Source organism: Balearica regulorum, chromosome 3 (assembly GCF_011004875.1).
Source record: "Balearica regulorum gibbericeps isolate bBalReg1 chromosome 3, bBalReg1.pri, whole genome shotgun sequence".
Taxonomy (NCBI): Eukaryota; Metazoa; Chordata; class Aves; order Gruiformes; family Gruidae; genus Balearica; species Balearica regulorum.
Genome location: NC_046186.1, coordinates 20,896,222 through 20,916,145, shown reverse-complemented (window position 1 = coordinate 20,916,145; position 19,924 = coordinate 20,896,222). Strand labels below are relative to the sequence as shown.

Genomic DNA, 19,924 nt, shown 5'->3' with positions numbered 1-19,924 from the left:
AGGGAGCCTTGAGGGAGATTAAGGAGGAGAGGATTAGCCGTTTTGGAAAAAAATCGTTGGCACAGGGAAAGGAATGAAAGATAACAGTATATGCAGACTTTCTGTATCATTTAATTGACTTCATTTTTGTATCCTTTCAATTGATTCAATGAATTTCCTCATATTTTGTCCTGTCTTTTTCAGGAGTAAGCATCACTGGGCATTATAACAACTGTGTTAGTTTACTCTCATCTTTTTCTCTCTAAAAGTCTTGACTGATGACAACCTAGGGAATCCTTCAAAATAAAATTATCCCTCAAACAGCCCATAAGTACAACATTCGAACCCTAAACAGACCAACAAGAAACCTGGAGGCTAGAACTATGCACCTGAAAGTGCAGAAAAATAATGAAACAAAACAAAACAAAAAGTATGTTCACTGGTATTAGAAATCTACTGTGAAATTCTACATCTAAATTTTGGTGCCAAAACCCAAGCTTATTCCCAGGCTATGGTTATGTACACCTAGTTTTCAGGACTGCCTGAACCTGTAGATATCTCCTCAGTCTGTCTGAAAGGTTACCTCTCTACTAGTATATTCAGTGTGCTCCAAATCCTCTTCCTGAGGCCCCAGGTACAATGTCCCGTATTTTTTCACTACTGAGCTTTCCTGCTCTACAAAATAGGGCGGCCACATTCTCGTTGCCTAGCGGCAACTGTCTCTGACCCATGCCATCTCCATTGGAAAGGTCTCTATGGCAAGGGCAGGCACTGACACATCACTTACACCTCTGCTGCAGTTCAGGCATACTGGCACCAGATGTCCTCTGTCTAAACTGAAACAGAAAGATCTGGGTCCTGTACTCTATTCCAGCTGTCGGAGAGTTGTTCTGCTTGGATTATCTACCTCTTACAGAGGCGTCCAGACGAGTCATGAGTTAATGAGGGGAAAGGCAAAAGGCTGCCTATTTTTGGGCCTACTAGCGAGGATGCAAAAGGCTTCCACATTCTGCAGCCAGGTTAGTTTTATTCTTATGCACTGGTGATCTCATACAATACATACAGAGGGAGGAGGCCTTTGACCCAAAGGGCTTTCTTTCGATGCAACTGCATGCCCAAATCACAAGGCTCCTCTTTTTGCTTTCCTGACCCTTACAATTTTGGCTTTCACATATGCATTATATACGATGATGACTACCTTTACCTTGTTATGTGTCTGTCCTTAGAAGAGGCCATGAATGAACAGAAGGTCCTAACTTTTCCAGTGGCTTTACGCAATTTGAAAGAGCACTCAAAACTCCCAGAGGTACCAAATTCAACACAGGGGAAGATGCCAAAGCCAGACCATGTTGTCAACTTCCTCTGCAGGTCTTTACCGGCAAATCTGTCTCTCCATTAATTGTATATTGTAGTGTAAGCAGATTAGCTCACTTTCCTGAGACAGGCACTTACAATTTCAATGAAGCAGATACTAAGTTAGTAACCTAAATTACAGGATTGAGTGCTACCACAGCTTATTTAACTTGGCTAAATTCTTCAGAAATTGATAAGACAAAGATAGCAGTACGCACCCTCTTTACGCAGCTCAGTTCTTAATTAAGTTACCTAAAAATACTTCAAATAATTTAGAAAGTAAATTAGGACTTTTAGGATAAGCTTCTACTCTGCAAGGAAATTCTACCTCCTCCCTTCTATCTTCTTGACTATGTTTACTTCTCCTGAAGGTAACTGCTCTTTCTCTACGTTGAGAACAACTAAAAGAGGGCAGAATATATGGGAAAGTAAGAAGAAAAACAGAGCTAAGTCAGCATCACACCAGAAGTGGACTGTTGTACAAAGCTGTAAGTTCACAGAGGTGTTAAGTTAACCAAAAAGCTTGAATTGAGATCCCAGTGAGACCGGGAGTGGCTCGAGATTTCTAGAAGACTGGGGGTGGAAGGAGACAGAAGACAAAAAGGAGTAGGTATGATTTTATTTGTCTTAAGTATCTTGAGATTTTATTTGTCTTTCCATGGATAGAAAACAAAAGGACTCAAGTGAAAGCCATTTCAGTGCTTTAAGAGTTAAGCAAAATATGCTTTAAACATCTCAAAAGTCAAAAAAGACCAAGAGAAAAGTGCTACCTAGTAGTTTTGGTAAGGATAATACTTATCCTCACATCAATTTTAAAGCCTTTACTGTTGATACCCGTCATAGGTTTTCTGTTATAAGTGGAGTTAGTGTGTAATCCTGCTCTGGTTTATTTTTTTCATATTTTAACAATCCTTACACTGACTTTTACCCAAACATTGAATTCTGCAGCATTCTTCCAGCAAAGAAGTGGTAAAATTAATGACAGTTATCTCACTTGCTACTGCCATTATTCTGATACACATGAGAAATCAGGCAAAAGGAAATACAAACGCAGGTGAGTATTCTTTCCATAATAAAAAATGAATAAGGCTTTCTAGCAACATTGCTGGGAGTACTGCTGTAGTAAGTACAGTACAAATGTACTGAGCAATCATTTATCTCTGCCAGATTGTGGATGCCACAGAACTTGAAGCTACAGCATTTTGGTGGGGCTGTGAGAAGCACCAATACCCAATTCCTGACTCCGAGTTCCTGATTCAGCAGGAGGTGTGAGCTGCTGCTTCCACAGAGACAAGGTACCAACAACCAGCTGATCATCAGCACCTTGCCTCTTTCAGCTGCAATGTGTCTTGACTGTCACTGAATTTCTACTGTCAGGCTTAATCTCTAATGTGAGAAAGAAAAGTGTGGTCTGATACATCATCCTTGAAAGCCAACCTCTGCCATAATTTACAAATACTATGAAAAATGAATCAAACTGTTAGGTTAAAGTGATCTAGGGTCAGATCTTGCAAACCTCCTGTAAGGGATGTGCTAAAATTTAAGAAGGTCTTAATTTTTGCTGGTTTGCTGGAGACATCTGACGTCATAACACATAATTTATATCGGAAAGGTGCTTTTGTTGGGCATGGGTGCTAAATGGAGAGATGCGTGGCTGGGACCTCCTCATGAAGCTTTGCTTTGCAGGGCATGGCACCGTCCATGCAACAGATGTTTCTACGCGCCTATACCTGTAGGACTGACAGGTGAAGGGGTGACTGGGTTTTATGTCATGCAAGTTCAGTCTGCATTATCAGGCTTCTTTTTACAGGAAGACTCTATAAATGGAGGCATGCAGAGGTAAAGTACTAGTAGCTCTATAAACTCTACAAAATAAGCTCCATCCATATGTATAGCTAGATCTTACCCTAACTGCCCTGAAGAGCAGTGACTAATGGAAACCCAATCATCTAAAAGGTATGGAGAAAACCTATATGTGCAAATTAGGATAAAGAGTATATGGTGACTGCACCTGTTAGAGTTGAAGATAACATGAAGAATGAATTTTCTTTCATGTTTAATACTGTGGTTACATAACTGCAACCTATGCCTAGCCATATATTCAGTGGATTTAGAAAATAAGGTGATATTGGTCCCAAAACAAATGGAAAACTACTGGGAAATAAAGTTTGAAAGGGACGATGTTTAGTGCACATTTTCCAAGAAATTTACTTTAAAAACAAAGACATGTGGGCTAAAATCCTGAACTGCTTCAAGAATGTAATTGCACTGTCTTCAGGGATGCGAACAAGGGAGGCCATCAGAGTGGAGGATCATTGATCAAGTGAAGCAATTGTCTGGGTGACTGATCTTAGCTATCTGGGTTCCAGCTGTGCTCTGTTAAATACATTTTTTTGCCTCAGCAGACAGATGCAGTGTGGTCCCTCTTGAAGCTGAAGGAATTGTACTTGGCCTGTCAAGTGAAGAAAACATTTTCCAAACAGAAAAGTAGGGATGTGGGAAAGGAGGAGACAAAGGTCAAATAAAACGCCACTTTTATATTTGGTGTGTGAAGTGCTGAAGTTTACAAAGAAAGAAAGAACAGGATGTAAAGAAACCAGAGCCTCAACCTGGACTACCCAAAAAGTGTCCTGAGGGCTAACTTTATAAACACTGTAAGATGTTTATAGATTTACTACTACAGTGATTTTTCAAAAAGTTAAGAAAATGAAACACTTTTCCTGTTTACTAAAAATAACATTGTCCATAGACTAGAGAAAGGAACATGTCACGTTCAAGGAACCTCTTTTAGCTAGAGAGAGATCCAAAATAAGCCCCAGATGTAAATCCTTTTGAAATTCATGGAAATACAGACCACAGTGAAAACTACTGTTTTATTTTGTTAATGGATGAAACCTTACTTTTATGACTAAGCTCCTGAGCTATTTGGTAATGTTTGAAGTTCAAATTAAGAGATCAAACTCAGTGATCAAAGTAGCCCTTTCCTTAGTTTAATATTAAATCCAAGAATCACTCATTTTTTTCTGCGTTGAAGGGTATCAGCTTTAGCGATTTCCTTATTCCCATGAGTAAATTCTGCTACACACCTTAAAGGATGAAATACTCTGCAAAACTCCAGCAGAGATAAAAGGAACCCTCCCTAGCCCAGCACTCATTTTTATTTACATTCAAGGGTGATTGGCTTTTCCCCAGCTTCTTACTGAGCTGTGAAGTAAAGGGTGTCCAGGTGAGAGGTTTTGCAAATTAGCTAGTTTTGTTTGTATGGAGATTGCTGCGACTCACAGAGGTATCTCTCCTCCTCCCCAGCCGTCACACAACCCCAACCGCCTTTGTGCTGTGTTAGAAGAAATTGTTCAGCCTAAGTTCAGAATTCTTCATTGGAAGAGAATTTTTTTTTTTTTTTTTATGCATTTACAACTCACACCTGAATGTTGGTGTAGAAGAACTTTCACTTAAACTTTTAATCAGGAAGGAAATCTAAATTAGAAAGACTAAAAGCTTGATGTAATGTGGAAAGTGGCAGCTCCTAATCCAAGCTACTTTCCAAGTCTGCTGAGAAAAATAGTTTAGATTTTAGTCTGTTTAAATCTTTGCATTCGTTCCAGAACTAAGAAAAATTAAAACACTACCCAAATGGCCATAAAAGAAATATAGCCATTATGATTAAAACAAAATGTAAACTTTTCACTATTATTTTAATGATATCTGATCATTGTTTCAGAAAGACTTCTAGGAAAGAACTACTTTCTTATTTTGGAGGGAGAGGGTTAAAGTAGCATTAAAATCTGGTCGGTGAAGCACCAAATGGATAACTATAGAGTGAATGGCCATGATACCCAGAAGGCGAGAGGCTATTTGCTTTTCATTCAAGATTTAAAAGGTAAAATAGTTATAGCTTAATTATGCCTATCCCTCATACAAAATAATAAAACAAGAATCAGGTAAGAAAAATGAAAATAGAAATTATGCAGAACTGTAAACATAGTCAAGCTGAGAGAAAGGGTCTGATAGCACTCATTTGGAAAGGAATCCCCCTGAGGCATAAATATACAACAGAAAAGTTGTTTATTCATTCCCATTCATCAGGAAAAAAAAAAAAAGAACCTTCAAATGCTGAAACCTTAAGAGCACTGCGAAAGTTGCCCTTCAGCTGGGCACAGTAGTCCTGTGGCAAATTTACATCGTACCAGTTGTTCTCTGGGTACCCAGCCCCCTGAGCTGGAAAACAGCGACAGGGAGCAAAATGAAGCCCCCATAATCCAAGGGGAACTGGTTAGTGACCTGCTACACCACTCAGACACACACAAGTCTATGGGGCCAAATGGGATCCACCCAAGGGTACTAAGGGAGCTGGCAGAAGTGCTCACCGAGCCACTTTCCATCATTTTTCAGCAGTCCTGGCTAACCAGGGAGGTCCCAGTTGACTGGAGATAAGCCAATGTGTCGTCCATCCACAAGAAGGGCCAGAAGGAGGATCTGGGGAACTACAGGCCTGTCAGTCTGACCTCGGTGCTGGGGAAGGTTATGGAGCAGATCATCCTGAGTGCCATCATGTGGCATGTACAGGACAACCAGGGGGTCAGGCCCAGTCATCATGGGTTCATGAAAGACAGGTCCTGCTGGACTAACCTGATCTCCTTCTATGACAAGGTGACTTGCTTAGTGGATGAGGGAAAAACTGGGGATGTTCTTTACCTGGACTTTAGTAAAGCCTTTGACATTGTTTCCCATAGCATTCTCCTGGAGAAACTGGCAGCTCATGGCTTCACTGGGTAAAAAACTGGCTGGATGGCCGTGCCTAAAGAGTTGTGGTGAATGGAGTTAAATCCCGTTGGCAACCAGTCACAAGCGATGTTCCCCAGGATTCAATACTGGGGCCAGTTCTCTTCGCTATCTTTATCAATGATCTGGACAAGGGGATCGAGTGCGCTGTCAGTGAGTTTGCAGGCAACACCAAGTTGGGTGGGAGTGTTGATCTTCTTGAGGGTAGGAAGGCTCTACAGAGGGATCTGCACAGGCTGGATCAATGGGCAGAGGCCAACTGTGTGAGGTTCAACAAGGCTCAGTGTCAGGTCCTGCACTTGGGTCACAACAACCTCATGTAATGCTACAGTCCTGGGGATGAGTGGCTGGAAAGCTGCTCAGTGGAAAAGGACCTGGGGGTGTTGGTCGACAGCTGGCTGAATATGAGCCAGTAGTGTACCCAGGTGGCCAAGAAGGCCAACAGCATCCTGGCTTGTATCAGGAATAGTGTGTCCAGCAAGAGGAAAAGGCCTCAAGTTGCACCAGGGGAGGTTTAGATTGGATATTAGGAAAAATTTCTTCACTGAAGGGGTTATCAATCACTGTACCAGGCTACCCAGGGAAGTGGTTGAGTCAACATCCCTGGAGGTATTTAAAAGACACGTAGATGTGGTGCTTAAGGACATGGTTTAGTGGTTGGACTGGCAGTGTTAGGTTAAGGGTTGGACTTGATAATCTTCAAGGCCTTTTCCAACCAAAATGATTCTATGATATCTTGTTCATTAAAGTTGCTTAGTCAGCAAAGAGACTCTATGGGTGGGTTTCTCAGATGTGCTAATGAGCTTCAACCTGTATTATCCCTGAACAAGGAAAGAGGTTTGGCTCTTGCCCAATGATGCAGTAACTGTTCAAAAATCTCTCATTATTCTTTGGTGAGTGAGGAAGCACTGCAGCACATTATGTATGTGATTTACAGTGGCCTTAGCACTAAGTTATGGGGAAGGAGTGTGCACTTAATGGAGCACCGCTGAGTGCCCCAGAAGCTGGAGGCCAGGGACTGCAAAGTTTATCAGCCTTTCTTCTGCCCTGTGACTGCACGCAACAGGACAGATGACCTGAAGCCCAGTGATTTACTGGTCAGTCAAACAGGGCATGTACTGTGAAGGTGAGACAGGCTGAGATTTCTCTGTGTATAAATAGGTAAGGTGTATCTCTAGCTACATACCTCTGAGTAGTACTCTTGGGCAGCTAAAAATTTCAAGTGATCTATTTAGTGACCAAGCCCAGCTCACTTAAAATGAAGCGCTGTTTCTCTAGGCACTTCTATAGACAGCAGACAGAAAAAAAGTACTTCAAAAGGAAAAGTCACCCCACCTGAAATCTAAAAAGCCATCCAGTCATCTCTGCTTTTTTTATGGGCTATGGACAAACAGGCTTATAACCAGAGAGCTTCTGCTAAGTGCCTGAAATCAAGGAGATGTCACATTGCAAGCACCTGTACAAATTACTGTCTCCTGTCATTTGTCAGGTCTGCTCAGTAAAATGATTTTTCTTGTTTATATTGTGCAGTCTGCTTTTTCTAATATGAATTTCATATTATTTTCTCCTTGACTTTCCCAAGGTAAGTAAAGCTCTTAAGTCCTTTTAGATTAGCTCTCTGTTAGGAGCCTTCCAGTTTAATAGACTGTACATCTGATTAAAATGCTATTCCATCCTTCTTCCAGCTCGTAATGAAAAAAGCTGGTAGAACTACCCACAGTCAAAGGGCCTAACTCTTTCAACAACCAGGCTCTGCATTTAGTCACTTCTGACTTTTGCCAAATTTTAACTGATATGACTGAAATCTTCCACGGTAGGTGTCTGGCCAGGCTCAGTTTTTTTCCAAATGTCACAGGAAAAAAAAATCCATGTCTCAGAAAATATTTGTATACCATTGTTTTGTCCATATACCTTGTTTTGTCTATACAGAGAGGAATATAACTCAATATAAAATAATATTTATAATTCAGAAAATACCTCTAATTGTGCATGAATTGGAGCAAGACTTGACATTTCATGGGGTGTTGCTCTGAGTTTAGAGATGCATTCTGCTGTCCTCATGAAAACAAATGTAGATTTGGCAGAGTTACAAGCCTTTGACAGACTGTCACTTGGAGATGCTCGGTAGATGTGAGGTAGTGTTTGGCTGCCAGACCCTCCATGTACTTCGTGTGTATGACAACGGGGAGCGCCTTCTCTGCCATCAGCCCCGTTCAGGGCTGCAGGGCCCAGAGCAGAAGCCTGCTTGCTGGAAGCAACACCGGTAAGACCGCCTGTCCTGTTCCCAGAGAAGCTACTGGAGGGCCAGATACCTCAAATGCTGAGGACTGAGAAGCACAGAAGAAAGACCGAACAGGAGCCACGGGGACAGAGAAGGGAAGAGGGCCAGCACAGATGCAGTAGGAGAGTAGGAGGATAGGAAGAGGAAGGTGTTGAAAAGCGATTTAAAAAGACCCTTTTCCCTCAAGCTTATGGGTTAACATAAAATTCCTAAGTCAAAAAATCCTTTGTAATGCAGGATCCACCTCAGAGATTTTAGTTTAGTATTTTTCTTCTTTTTGTATATTATTATTACATTTAATTGCCATATTTCTCTCCTTGCCTTCTTGGAGATGTCAGCACATTTGCATGTTTGTCATCTTTCAATAATGTCATCATGATGACGCTTATCATTGTCAGTTGTAATTACTGTTAAATGCCGTGAGTTTGGTTAGTTCTTCTATACTCTTAACACTGTATGACTTTCTCCTGCTGAATTGCAATGTAGAGCTTGTAGGAAAAAAATAAGAGGTGGGAAACAGCAAAATAAATCAATGGCAGGGAGGGAACAGGCAGATTAAAAACAAACAAACAAACACCCTAAACAACTTTTTAAAAACCTATTAGGAAAAAAGTGAAACAATGAGAATTAAGAGTGAATTAATGTTGACTCAAATGTGGCACACTGTCAACTTACTGTGGCAACAAAAACAAAGGACAAGAGTTGACTTGACAAGAGGCCTGGCTAGAAATAGATGAAATCAAATAATTTAACGAGTTGTATATTAAACATTTCTTACAAATCTGGAGTTTGACAGTATTTACTTTTCATAAATGGATAAATGGAAGAACAAGAAAGATTTCCTCTCTGCAAAGTTTTTACCATTTTCAACATTATCTTCAACATAGCATAGGAACACCTTTCAAAAGTGCTTTTTAACCTTTGGTTGCTTACAGATATAATTGCTGGACACAAATTCCTCACAAACATAGTATTTTGGAAGTTTAGAGCATCCTGAGAATTCATCTGGCAGTTTGGATTCTTTGTTTTTTAAAGGATGCTTACAATTATTTTTTTGTTGTTTTTATACAAGGTATTTTATCATGACATATCTCATTTTTGCTCTGTGGTTCACAGCACCAAATCACAGTATTAGTATGCATCTTCTGATATCTTTAATTTGCATTAGTCCATAGCGAATGTTGCATCATATATATACATATATATATAAAATCTCAGATCTGATATAACTTTACATTATATTTTCAGTTGTTTAATAAAGCTTCTAAATTTTCCTCTCTCTATTTATTTGCAAATATCAGAAAACTTTTTTTTTTTTTTTTTTTTAAATTCAGGTTTTATAAGCCTCCTATCCTGCTGAAAAGCCAACACCTGCTAGGAACTGATTACCTCCATCTAAATTCTGGGTACTTTCATTTCTCCATGAACTGAAAGGAGTAGCTTGCATTTAGTATCTATCTCAGACAACTTAGTGTAATACAAGTCTTGCTGTCTCATCTATAGGTCTCAGGCAACACTGCATCAACACAAAGGCTATTTCAGGTCCAGGACTCTGCAGGACTGATATTGCTCAAATAACAGAGGTTGCAAGCCTACATACAAAACATAAAAATCAGAATAATCTGAGGCCTTCTCATGCCCTTTGTAGCCATATAGCTCAGTTTTACAAGACTCATTCACTGAAGTAATGCTAAGTATTTTTATGTTTTCAAATGCTGAAGTTGAGAAATGCTGATGCTAAAAGAGGATGTGACTTCAGGCAAACAAAGACTGAAAGCTCTACAATAATTTAGGAACAAATTTGCAGCCACTAGCACATGTTTGGAGATGCAAAGAATCTGGATTTTAGAGCTACTGCCCCTTTGGCACTCTGCATGTGAACACCCACTCCAGATAAACCCTGGGGTGAGATGCTGCTCTATGGGCACAGGCTGAAGCTGCAGCCCTGAGCACCAGGAGGTTTGACTGTAGGTGGCACTTGCAAAACTCCCCTTCAGGAGCTGAGGTCAATGACACAGGTTTTTTAGACAATATCTATTTCTAGCAAAGCATACTTCATAAGAAAAAGGATCTGCACATGAAAATCTACATCTCCATTCTTTCCTCATATGTGTCATCTCCCGAATGCTTCGAGTGTTTGGGAGCTCAGAGGTTCTCTGAGGATCTGTGTGAGTGTTGGTATCTGCCTGATTCTAGCAAGCAGCTCCTGAGGGCAGCTCCTGTCTTGAGTTTTTATCTTTTTATCTCTTCATCTTTTCCTAATCTGCCTGTTGCCAGGCTTAGCAGTGCAGCTGTGCAGCTCAGAGCTGTGACCAAACTAGAACAGTTGGAGGAAACAACACTGGCGGTGCTCCTTCACCTCAGGACGTGCACATGAGGTGACGGCTGAACTGACTGCACTGCTATTAGCTTCCTGCAGGATTCCTGCAGCCTTACCATTGACTCGGCCTTCCTATGCGTAAAATGGATAGCCCGTAACAGTCATAGGTAAACATTTCCCATAACCACCTCACGAGTTTTACATACATTCCCTCAGAAGCGAAAAGGCACTGGATGGTGTCCATTACTTCCTCCCAACACATCTAGATATTTTGCAAACACAGTAGCATGCCCTTGCTGCTCGAATACAAACTCTATTCTATAAACTTGTTTATGGATCTTGGAGTCCCACTGTCCTCACTGAGGACACTGATACACTAAAGAAAAATTCCCCTTCTCCACATTTTCATTTCTATTTAGCATTAGCTTGCAAATGGGGAAAATATTTATAATTTGATTATCTCTTGTATATGTCATGGTTTAACCCCAGCCAGTGACTAAGCACCACGTAGCTGGTCACTCACCCCTCCCCATCCCAGTGGGGAAAAAAAACTCGTGGGTTGAGATAAAGACAGTTTAATAGGATTAATAATAATAATAACAACAATAACGACAAGAACAATAATAACATGATGCACAAATGCAATTGCTCACCACATGTGGAAAAAAACTGCTGATGCCCAGTCTGTTTCCAAGCAGTGATCCCACCTCCCAGCCAGCTTCCCCAGTTCTATCCGGAGCATGACGTTCTATGGCAGGGAATGTCCCTTTGGCCAGTCTGGGTCAGCTGTCCTGGCTGTGCTCTCCCAGCTTCTTGTGCACCTGGCAGGGCACAGCGAGAAGCTGAAAAGTCCTTGACTTAGTGTAGGCACTACAACTACCTAGCAACAACTGAAAACATCAGTGTGTTATCAACATTATTCTCATCCTAAATCCAAACCACAAAAGTATCCCAGTGACTAGAAAGAAAATTAACTCTATCCCTGCCAAAACCAGGACAGTATATTTTAGCTCTACTAGCATATGGTTTTGTGTTGGTTTTGGTTGGGATAGAGTCAATTTTCTGCCTAGTAGCTGGTATGGTGCTATATTTGGGATTTGTGCTGAACACAGTGTTGATAACACAGGGATGTTTTTGTTACTGCTGAGCAGTGCTTACACAGAGCCAAGGCCTTTTCTGCTTCTCACACCACCCACCAGCGAGTGGGCTGGGGGTGCACAAGGAGTTGGGAGGGGACACAGCCGGGACAGCTGACCCCAACTGACCAAAGGGATATTCCATACCACATGACATCATGCTCAGCATATAAAGCTGAAGGAAGAAGAAGGAAGAGGGGGACGTTCAGAGCTATGGGAAGTAGCAAATGAATTCCTTATTTTGCTTTGCTTGTGTGGACAGCTTTTGCTTTACTTAGTAAATGGTCTTTGTCTCAACACAGGTGTTTTCTTGCTTTTACCCCTCCGATTCTCTTTCCCATCCTGCTGGGAGGGAGGGAGCGAGTGGCTGTGTGGGACTGAGCTCCTACTGGGGTTAAACCACAACAATTTTCCACAGTAAAGGACATTTAAACCTACATTACTCTGTTTGAAATGGGTGAACACTGACTTAAATACAAGTGGACAGGAGATGGGAGCAAGAACACTGTTTTAGATCTGAAAAGGCATTCCTGAATGTAATTTCCACTGAAGTCAGCACAAGCACATTTCCCCTTCCATGCTAAGGAGAAGGTTTGCTAAATCCAAGTATATTTGGAGAAAGTCCCCAACTGATCATTGTATTAGAAATGATGCCATCCAGAAAAATCTTTTTAAATCAAATATGAGGATGTAAGGGCCTGTTCAAGAACCAAACTGGAAATCTACAGCATAATAACCAATTTACATTTCATTAGAAACTACTTCATTTACCTATCTACTGACTCCATGCTTACATGCCTTCCAATTTTCATACTGCTGATAGGTCACCTAATTTCACACTGGCCTCTCCTGCTAGCAGAGGTTCCTTTTTCAAGTACAGCACTCTTAATCCTATGCTTCAAGTCCCTTCTGATAACCCCCTGTTGCTATTCTTTCGTATGCAAAACTCCTTGACAAAATAAAACTATTCATACAAATTTCTGCAGACAAGCATGGCTAGCGTTAAATGAACAGAAACCCTTTCTGGTGCCTTTGTTCATAGGGCAGGATTCAAAACTTACTGAAATTTGTGACTTTTTCAATTGACTACTTCTTTCTACTTCAGAGGCATATATGTACAAATACGTATATATTTAAATTCCAGACTATGTAATACCAGTTGGAGCAGGTGCTGATTTACCAGCACTTGTAGGTCATCTCAAGAGTCCATTGGTATCAGTGGAATTACACCATGCATACAAGGTGCAACAACAGCTCTAAGAAATCTCTTCTTCAAAAATCTCAATTTTTTTTATATATATATATCTATATATATATAAAAAATTAATTCAACAGTTGGCATCATTTTCACAAGCCAGTCTGCTGTTCCAGTTTCCAGAGTATTACAGCTGCTTGGACAATACCATATTAACAGCTGTCTATGAATGGCAGAATATAAAATCTCAAATAAGACATTAAGGACACTACACATGCCATTAATATATATGCTTAGAGAAGTCTGCTGATCGATAGAAAAATATTTGTACTGGGGCAGAAAAGTGACCTATCAGGAGAGAAGCAAGCCGTACTGCCAAAATTGAAGATGTTTAACTACTACTGTTTTTGAGCTTTTACTGACAGTTAATGGTCATAGCCCTGCTTTCTCCCCACGCATGCTGGACACAGCTATATCTGCAAAAGGCTGTAGATAAGCCTGGTTTCAGTCTATAATTGTCATAGCATTGCATCTCTTCAGAAGGTGGCATTTGAGATTTACAGCTACAACGGTATAGCAAAATATTGTTAGAGGTAGAAGATGAGACCACAGCCAGTTAAAATGGATACGCTAAAAGTGAGGGAATATTCCATCCTTAGGTAAGGAAGTGCATAGTCTGCAATTCAGGTGGGATTAGATTCCAGAGTAGGAGTTTAAACTTAGGTTTAAAGTCTGCATAGGAACTATGTGTCAAAGCTCCCATGGAGCTCTGGGGCCCATTAATTTAACTGCACCCTTCCAGATCCCCTGCGAAGCACATTCAGGTCTCAGCTGGCACAAAGAATGGCAATGTCTCACAAATCTTCATTTTTGCCAGCCCAGTGTGGCTATCTTGCATGCCCCACCAACACTTCCAATGGCATGAAGTGTCTATGCATAGGCAAGGGTATCCCACTCCCTGTTGATGCACTCAGTGACATTTAGGGTACAACTCTGATCACGGGCAGGTGTCTACTTCACAGGTGAAGTGAACAACTCTCCAGGATCCATTGACTCCATTTGCTGGAAGAGGAGCAAAAGCACCTTGTTCACCTATAAGTAGATTCTTAAAGTAGGTGAATTTTTCTGAAGCTCAACCCTACGTGCAGAGTTTGAGTCAGTTGTCTATATACAGACATGAAATGCCATTTTAGAAAAATATAACATGAAGGTCAGTAAATATGACACTGGACCTACCATGGATGTGTGCCTTTCTGAGCAACAGCTGGAGGCCATGTAAATTACCCTAAGGTGTCTAAAAGGGTTTCAAGCACTTTTCTTTGTATGAGCAAATGAACTACGCCCTTTTAACAGCATTTTAAGAATTCTACAAGAATTAATCATATTTTTAAAATAATATGGCTTTTTATTAGTATTGCCATAGCTTATGGAAGCTTCAAGAAAATGTTAAACTTGCTCACAACAACTTAGAATATTGGCACTTTGTTACATCAAGACAGCTAAGTAAATTCAATCATCTACTTCAATCAGTCTTTTTAAGCAACTTTTCATCTTCTGGTGCTTTCCTCTAACAATGGACCCTTTTGCCCAAAAACTAGTCTTATAAAGTAGGTCTTTTACATGTCTCAGCTTCTACTTAAGTTAATGGTACTCAAGAAAGCACATGGCTGCTATGTGGCTAAATGTCATATTTAGGTTTCTCGACTGAAAAAAAATGTTAAAATTTTATTCTATTTTTTCATTAAAACATTCCTATTAAAAAATAAATATTTAGGTACCATTTGTCCCTTAATTTTTACGAACAGTTAAATTAATATCAGTGTGTTCCTTTTAGAAGTTATTTATCCTTGTTGCAAGAATTTTCTCCTTGAAAATGTAAATACTATGTAAATACTAATTGAAAGCAATGTCTCAGTAATTATATTGTATCTTTCAACTAAAGGTAAAATAATTTCAAAATTTTAATCATGGACCTCTACGAGTTAAATAAATGTCGCATCATTATGAAGAAAGCTAAACTGAAATATGAACACTGACACTGGTATTTTACTGAAAGTCAAAAACTTAAATCCACATGTGGACAACATCTGAACAAATGGTCGGGGCTTTTGCATCTGCTGCTCCCTAGAGCAGACTGTGAAATATATTTGACCACTTAAGTAGCACCTCAGGTCATGGACCAGAATCCCTTCATGGTAGGTACCGTACAAACACTGAGTAGAAAAACAGCTCTGAACCTAAGCAACAAATAGGAACTACGTGCACAAAGTCTGGAGAGGCTGTAGTAAGGGTAAGGCTTTTGAGTTAAGCTATAAAGGGTTGTCAGATAAAGAATCAAAGGGGATAGTTACAGGCAAGAGAAGGAAGAAGAAGTACACTTTTCACCTCTACATCTAGAACTGACTACAAAACAAGATCATCTTGGTTTAGCTAACTAAAAGGTACAGAAGTTCAACTGAGGTCTGCCTGGAGAAGGGTGACAAATTAGGCACCTTGGCTTGACATATTTGAAGTAATAGAATTTATATTAGTGACTATATAAGAAGAAATTTGCTCTGGCATTATAGTCATGTTCAGGCTGAGATTCCCACCCAAAGCTCCAAGAACACTATTGCTTCCTCATAAGCTAATATCTAAAATGGCAGCAAGATTTATCCCTAATAGACTGGCCACTTTCTCTTCCTTAATCTCTTAAAAGCGATGAAAAGTGTCATCACTGAAGTTCTCTTATTTTTGCTAAGTTTATGAAAAATTAGGCTTTGCATTTCTTTTGTCAAATATCTGTATTTCGTTAGTTTTAATTAATCTGCTGTATTCTACTTTTATTGTTTTGAGTGAACATTTTCATTATCAAATGAAAAGAAATACTTTGTTTTTATGGAACTGGTTCCTTAAGTTCTTTAGTTCCATGCTCTGATGTTTGGGAACCAACAATGTGTTTGACATCTCTGAAAACCAGGGGGATTCAGGTGTGTATTACAAAGTTCATCCTAAGGTAATTTGTCCAGAGTCACTCAATAAAGCAGTAGCAGATTTACAGTTATTTGTCACGCACACGTTTTTCCCTAAAAATTTCTGTGTATTACAGATTCAGATTCAGGTCTCTACCTGCAAGGACTTGCATCAAAAAAATTGTGTGTCTTCATTTCTAGTTATCTACAAACATACATAGGAAGATTAATTTTCAAAGTAACAACAAAATTCAAAAAGAACAGAGAAATGCCATGACAAAAAGCTGTATTTCAAATCTTGCTAATCTAACTTAAATAATAAGTGTAAGTGAAAAATATAAGCCATAGTTACTCACCTACGATGAGTAAGAAAACTACCACTGACATGTCCTGAGCCATCACATCCTGGGGTTGGACATGACATTCCTTCCGTCTTCACTGACTTCCAAGAGAACTGTGAGCCATTTAGGTATCCATCCTTTTGCCTTTTGGCAGCTAGAGGACACCCTGATGCACTGCGATGGGATGCATATTTTCCAGTTATATGACCCTGACCATCACAACCAGGAACTGGACATCTGGATAGCAGATAGATGAGATAAACTTTATTGTCTTGCCATCATATACCTGGTAGCCTCTACAACAAAGTCAAAATAAACCCGACATGAAAAGAAAAGAACAATCATGCACTGTGGTCTTAAAAATAGTCAAGATACCCTGTAGTGGGTAAAATTTCAAGCAGAACTTTACTAATATGAAAAAAAAAGTGTTCTTTGATAAACTGTAAGAAGGCTAGCTAGTAGATGAAGTCACAGATGTTCATATTGTGCAACTGCAACAAAAGGACTGAGATATATATTTGAATTGCAGGTGTTCATTACAGTAAATATCACACTGGAATTGAAATGTTGGCTACTGAGCTCCACTCAGCAGGGAAATTGCCCATAAAAACTCTATAAGCATAAAATCCTACTTAGTATAATCCTTGGTACATTTTATTTATGTGTATGGAATTTAAACAAGACTTGTCTGAAGTCATGAAAATGTTAGGTATAAACAGTTAGGTATAAAGTGATCATAGCGCCTCCTCAGAAATGCTGAGCACCTTTAACCACTCTCTGAATAGGAGAGATTATAACAAACTATGCGCTACAGCCTAGAGAGATCAATGAAGGCAGTTCTGTATTCATCTGATGTTTTTCCTTACTTGGGAATTCCCCCATACATTTGCCCTGTATATTTCCAAAAAACAAATAACCAGGGTTAGAAGGAACAGGTTAGAATCTTCAAAGTGAAATGAAAGAAAATAATGGTTTTTTAGTATGCTGCTACATAACACATGTCAAAACAAGGTTGGTTACTTCACTGTTTGTCCCACACTAAAATATTGCTGCAGCTCTCCACTGAGGATCCAGTTCTGCACGGTCTAAGCAGTCACTAAACCAGCTGAGTTCAGTGGCCACAGGTATCAGAGCACCTTGCAAGAAGAAACCATGACCTACACAGGTAGGCATTTGTTCCTCTTGTAAACTGCATAAACAGTCAGATTTGTTGCAGCAATCTCATATAAATACTTAGTTCTCTATTCCTGCAACTACTTTATTTAGCATGTATGGTTTGTCTATGGTATGCAAACACGTTTAAGGTTTTCTTCAGGAGATAAATATCTATGCAATGTTTTAATTTCATGTGAAAAAACCCATATTTTAAACTGTTTCTAAATTGTAGAAGATTGTATCCTTGGCTAGAATAAATCATCACAGATCCTTGATTTGCAGTTCACTCATAGAAATCAATGTGGCCATCTGCTCTTGGATAACTATCACACAATAATATTTAAGCTTTAATAAAAAGCTGAAGAAATGTATGATGTTATAAAATACATGAAGGCCTTTTGACAATATTTGTTCTCACCTAATTGGCTCTTGGTCTTCTTTGTCTTCCTTGCTTTGTGCTATCCTGATTCCACTTTTCTTTGCTCGCGGACAGCCTGAAAGACTGAGTGAGAGAAAACATTTTAAAATGCAGTTTGTCATTCTTGGGTATAGTTTACAAGAGATACATTTTCTATCTGAAAAACTGGCAGAATAGGTAATTCCATCCAGTTTCCAAAATCAAAGCTCAAGTGGTTTAAGCAAGGAGAGCTGCAGTATGCAACCGCGAGGGGGAATCCGCGTATCTCAGTTTGCGACGGCGGGAAGGACTGCAGGCACTGTGCAGACCACACGCACAGGCAGTCCCCGAGGAGCCAGGGAAAGCAGCTCTTAAACCCTCTGCCTAATAATCCCTCCAGCTGACTCAGCAGCAGCAGCAGCAGCAGCGACAGCTTTAAAAGAAATAGAAGGCAGTGTTTCAGGGCTGAGAGACATTCCGTCCTCTGTATGTCTGAGAGGGAAGGAAGAGTAGGCTCAAAACCCAGGAGCCTTTGGATCTCTTGGTAGGAATAAAGATTTCTCTAGGGAGCGCATCAGAAACACTATCAAACCTTCTCAGTCGTCATGTAAAAATCCTATAGAACTGTTGAATAAAAACATGGCAGAGCTCAGAGCTGTACAATGCCTTCCTGAGAAAGAGTTTAAGTGCTCAGAACTCACCCAGACAAAAAGATTTGGTAGAGACAAATCTATATGTTAGGCTAAGCAATGTTACATTTAACTGGACACCTAGGATGTTGGTTTCAACCACATAAGATGGAAAAAGATATATCTTTTCCAAGATTTTACAAGCTCAGCTTTCCCTTTGCGTATGAAAAATTCATTATAGAAACCATTTAGCAGGCTTGACAATGACTTTAATAGATATTTAAAGATTTTTTTAAGTAGTTGCTATCTAAGGACACAAATATGTCTATCAAAAAATCATGCTTTGTCCTGCATATAAATGTTATTTCCATCTTAACATATCATATTAAAAAAGAAATCCATCAGTAGAACACCTTCAAAAGTATTGCAACAAGAGACAAAGTAGTGTTACCAAAGAAAAATTTCTGCAGAGAAAGAAACTAAATAGAAGATTAAATTTTTGTTTTCAGCATAACAAAAGATACTTCAGTGTTGTATAGGAGACCCTGTCTGCAGAAAGAAGAGATAGAATCAGTGGTAGCAAAATTTTCAGTTATTTTGTCTTGTCAAGACCAGCGAGAACTGGGAGGAACAAGCGGAGAAAAGAGTGATGCAATCACAGACAGAATTCCGTGTTGGTAAATAACAATAGACAAAAATAGAGGTTACATGCTGTAAAGTCATAAATAAGTCAATTTAAAAAAGGGACGAATGTTAGCACAAGATATTGGACATAGTGTGTGGTGAGATGGCATGGCTACCCCTGTAGCGGTAAACAGAAGGGATCTAGAACTGCTGTCTTGAGCCAAGACCAGCAAGCTCACATCCATGCAGCTAAACTCTCTGTCTCTGTAAAGCAGGACAGCTACACCCATATTGCTTATAGAGAACGATCTGGACCCATGCTGAGCCCCAAATCATGTCTGAGAATTGCCTGGGAGAGTTTCAGTGCCCCAGGGTCAGTACCATGCCAGGGGACAGGCTAACAATTTACTAGTGTAGGCATCTGCACTCTGATGGCTGGATCTGTGCTCTCATCCCATTTCATTTTCTAGTTTAAATGCAGCTGACAGTCTTCCTTTTTAAAGCAAGCTGCTGTTTGTTCCAACTTACATAGTGCGCACCAAAGCATCATAGTTCACTGTGTACAAACTAAACCTTAGAAAGCCTGTGCCACTTAAAAACAGTTTTCTTTGAAAACAATAATAATATCATAATCTTTAATAAGGCAGAGGCAGGAGAAACAGGGTCTGAGGGATTTAGGATAAAAGGAAGCAGGCTCTGGGGCAAGCGGGCAGTTTGGAAACAGGTTGGTTCATTCCCCCCATCCAACGTGAACTGCAGAAAGTGAAGGGGAGAGGACACG

The 19,924-nt window shown here is 39.9% G+C and overlaps 1 protein-coding gene across 12 annotated transcripts in view; it reads right to left on the bottom strand.

Annotated features, from left to right (window-relative positions):
- The window catches only part of MYT1L (myelin transcription factor 1 like), a 319,071-nt gene that overhangs the window by 11,312 nt on the left and 287,835 nt on the right, over positions 1-19,924 (bottom strand). For all 12 annotated transcript variants that reach the window (XM_075747237.1, XM_075747233.1, XM_075747234.1 and 9 more), the window contains 2 exons: positions 17,912-17,995; positions 16,354-16,575 (listed from right to left, as the gene is read on the bottom strand). In XM_075747237.1, the coding sequence (XP_075603352.1) occupies positions 16,354-16,575; positions 17,912-17,995 (306 nt within the window). The remainder of the gene's footprint in view (positions 1-16,353; positions 16,576-17,911; positions 17,996-19,924) is intronic.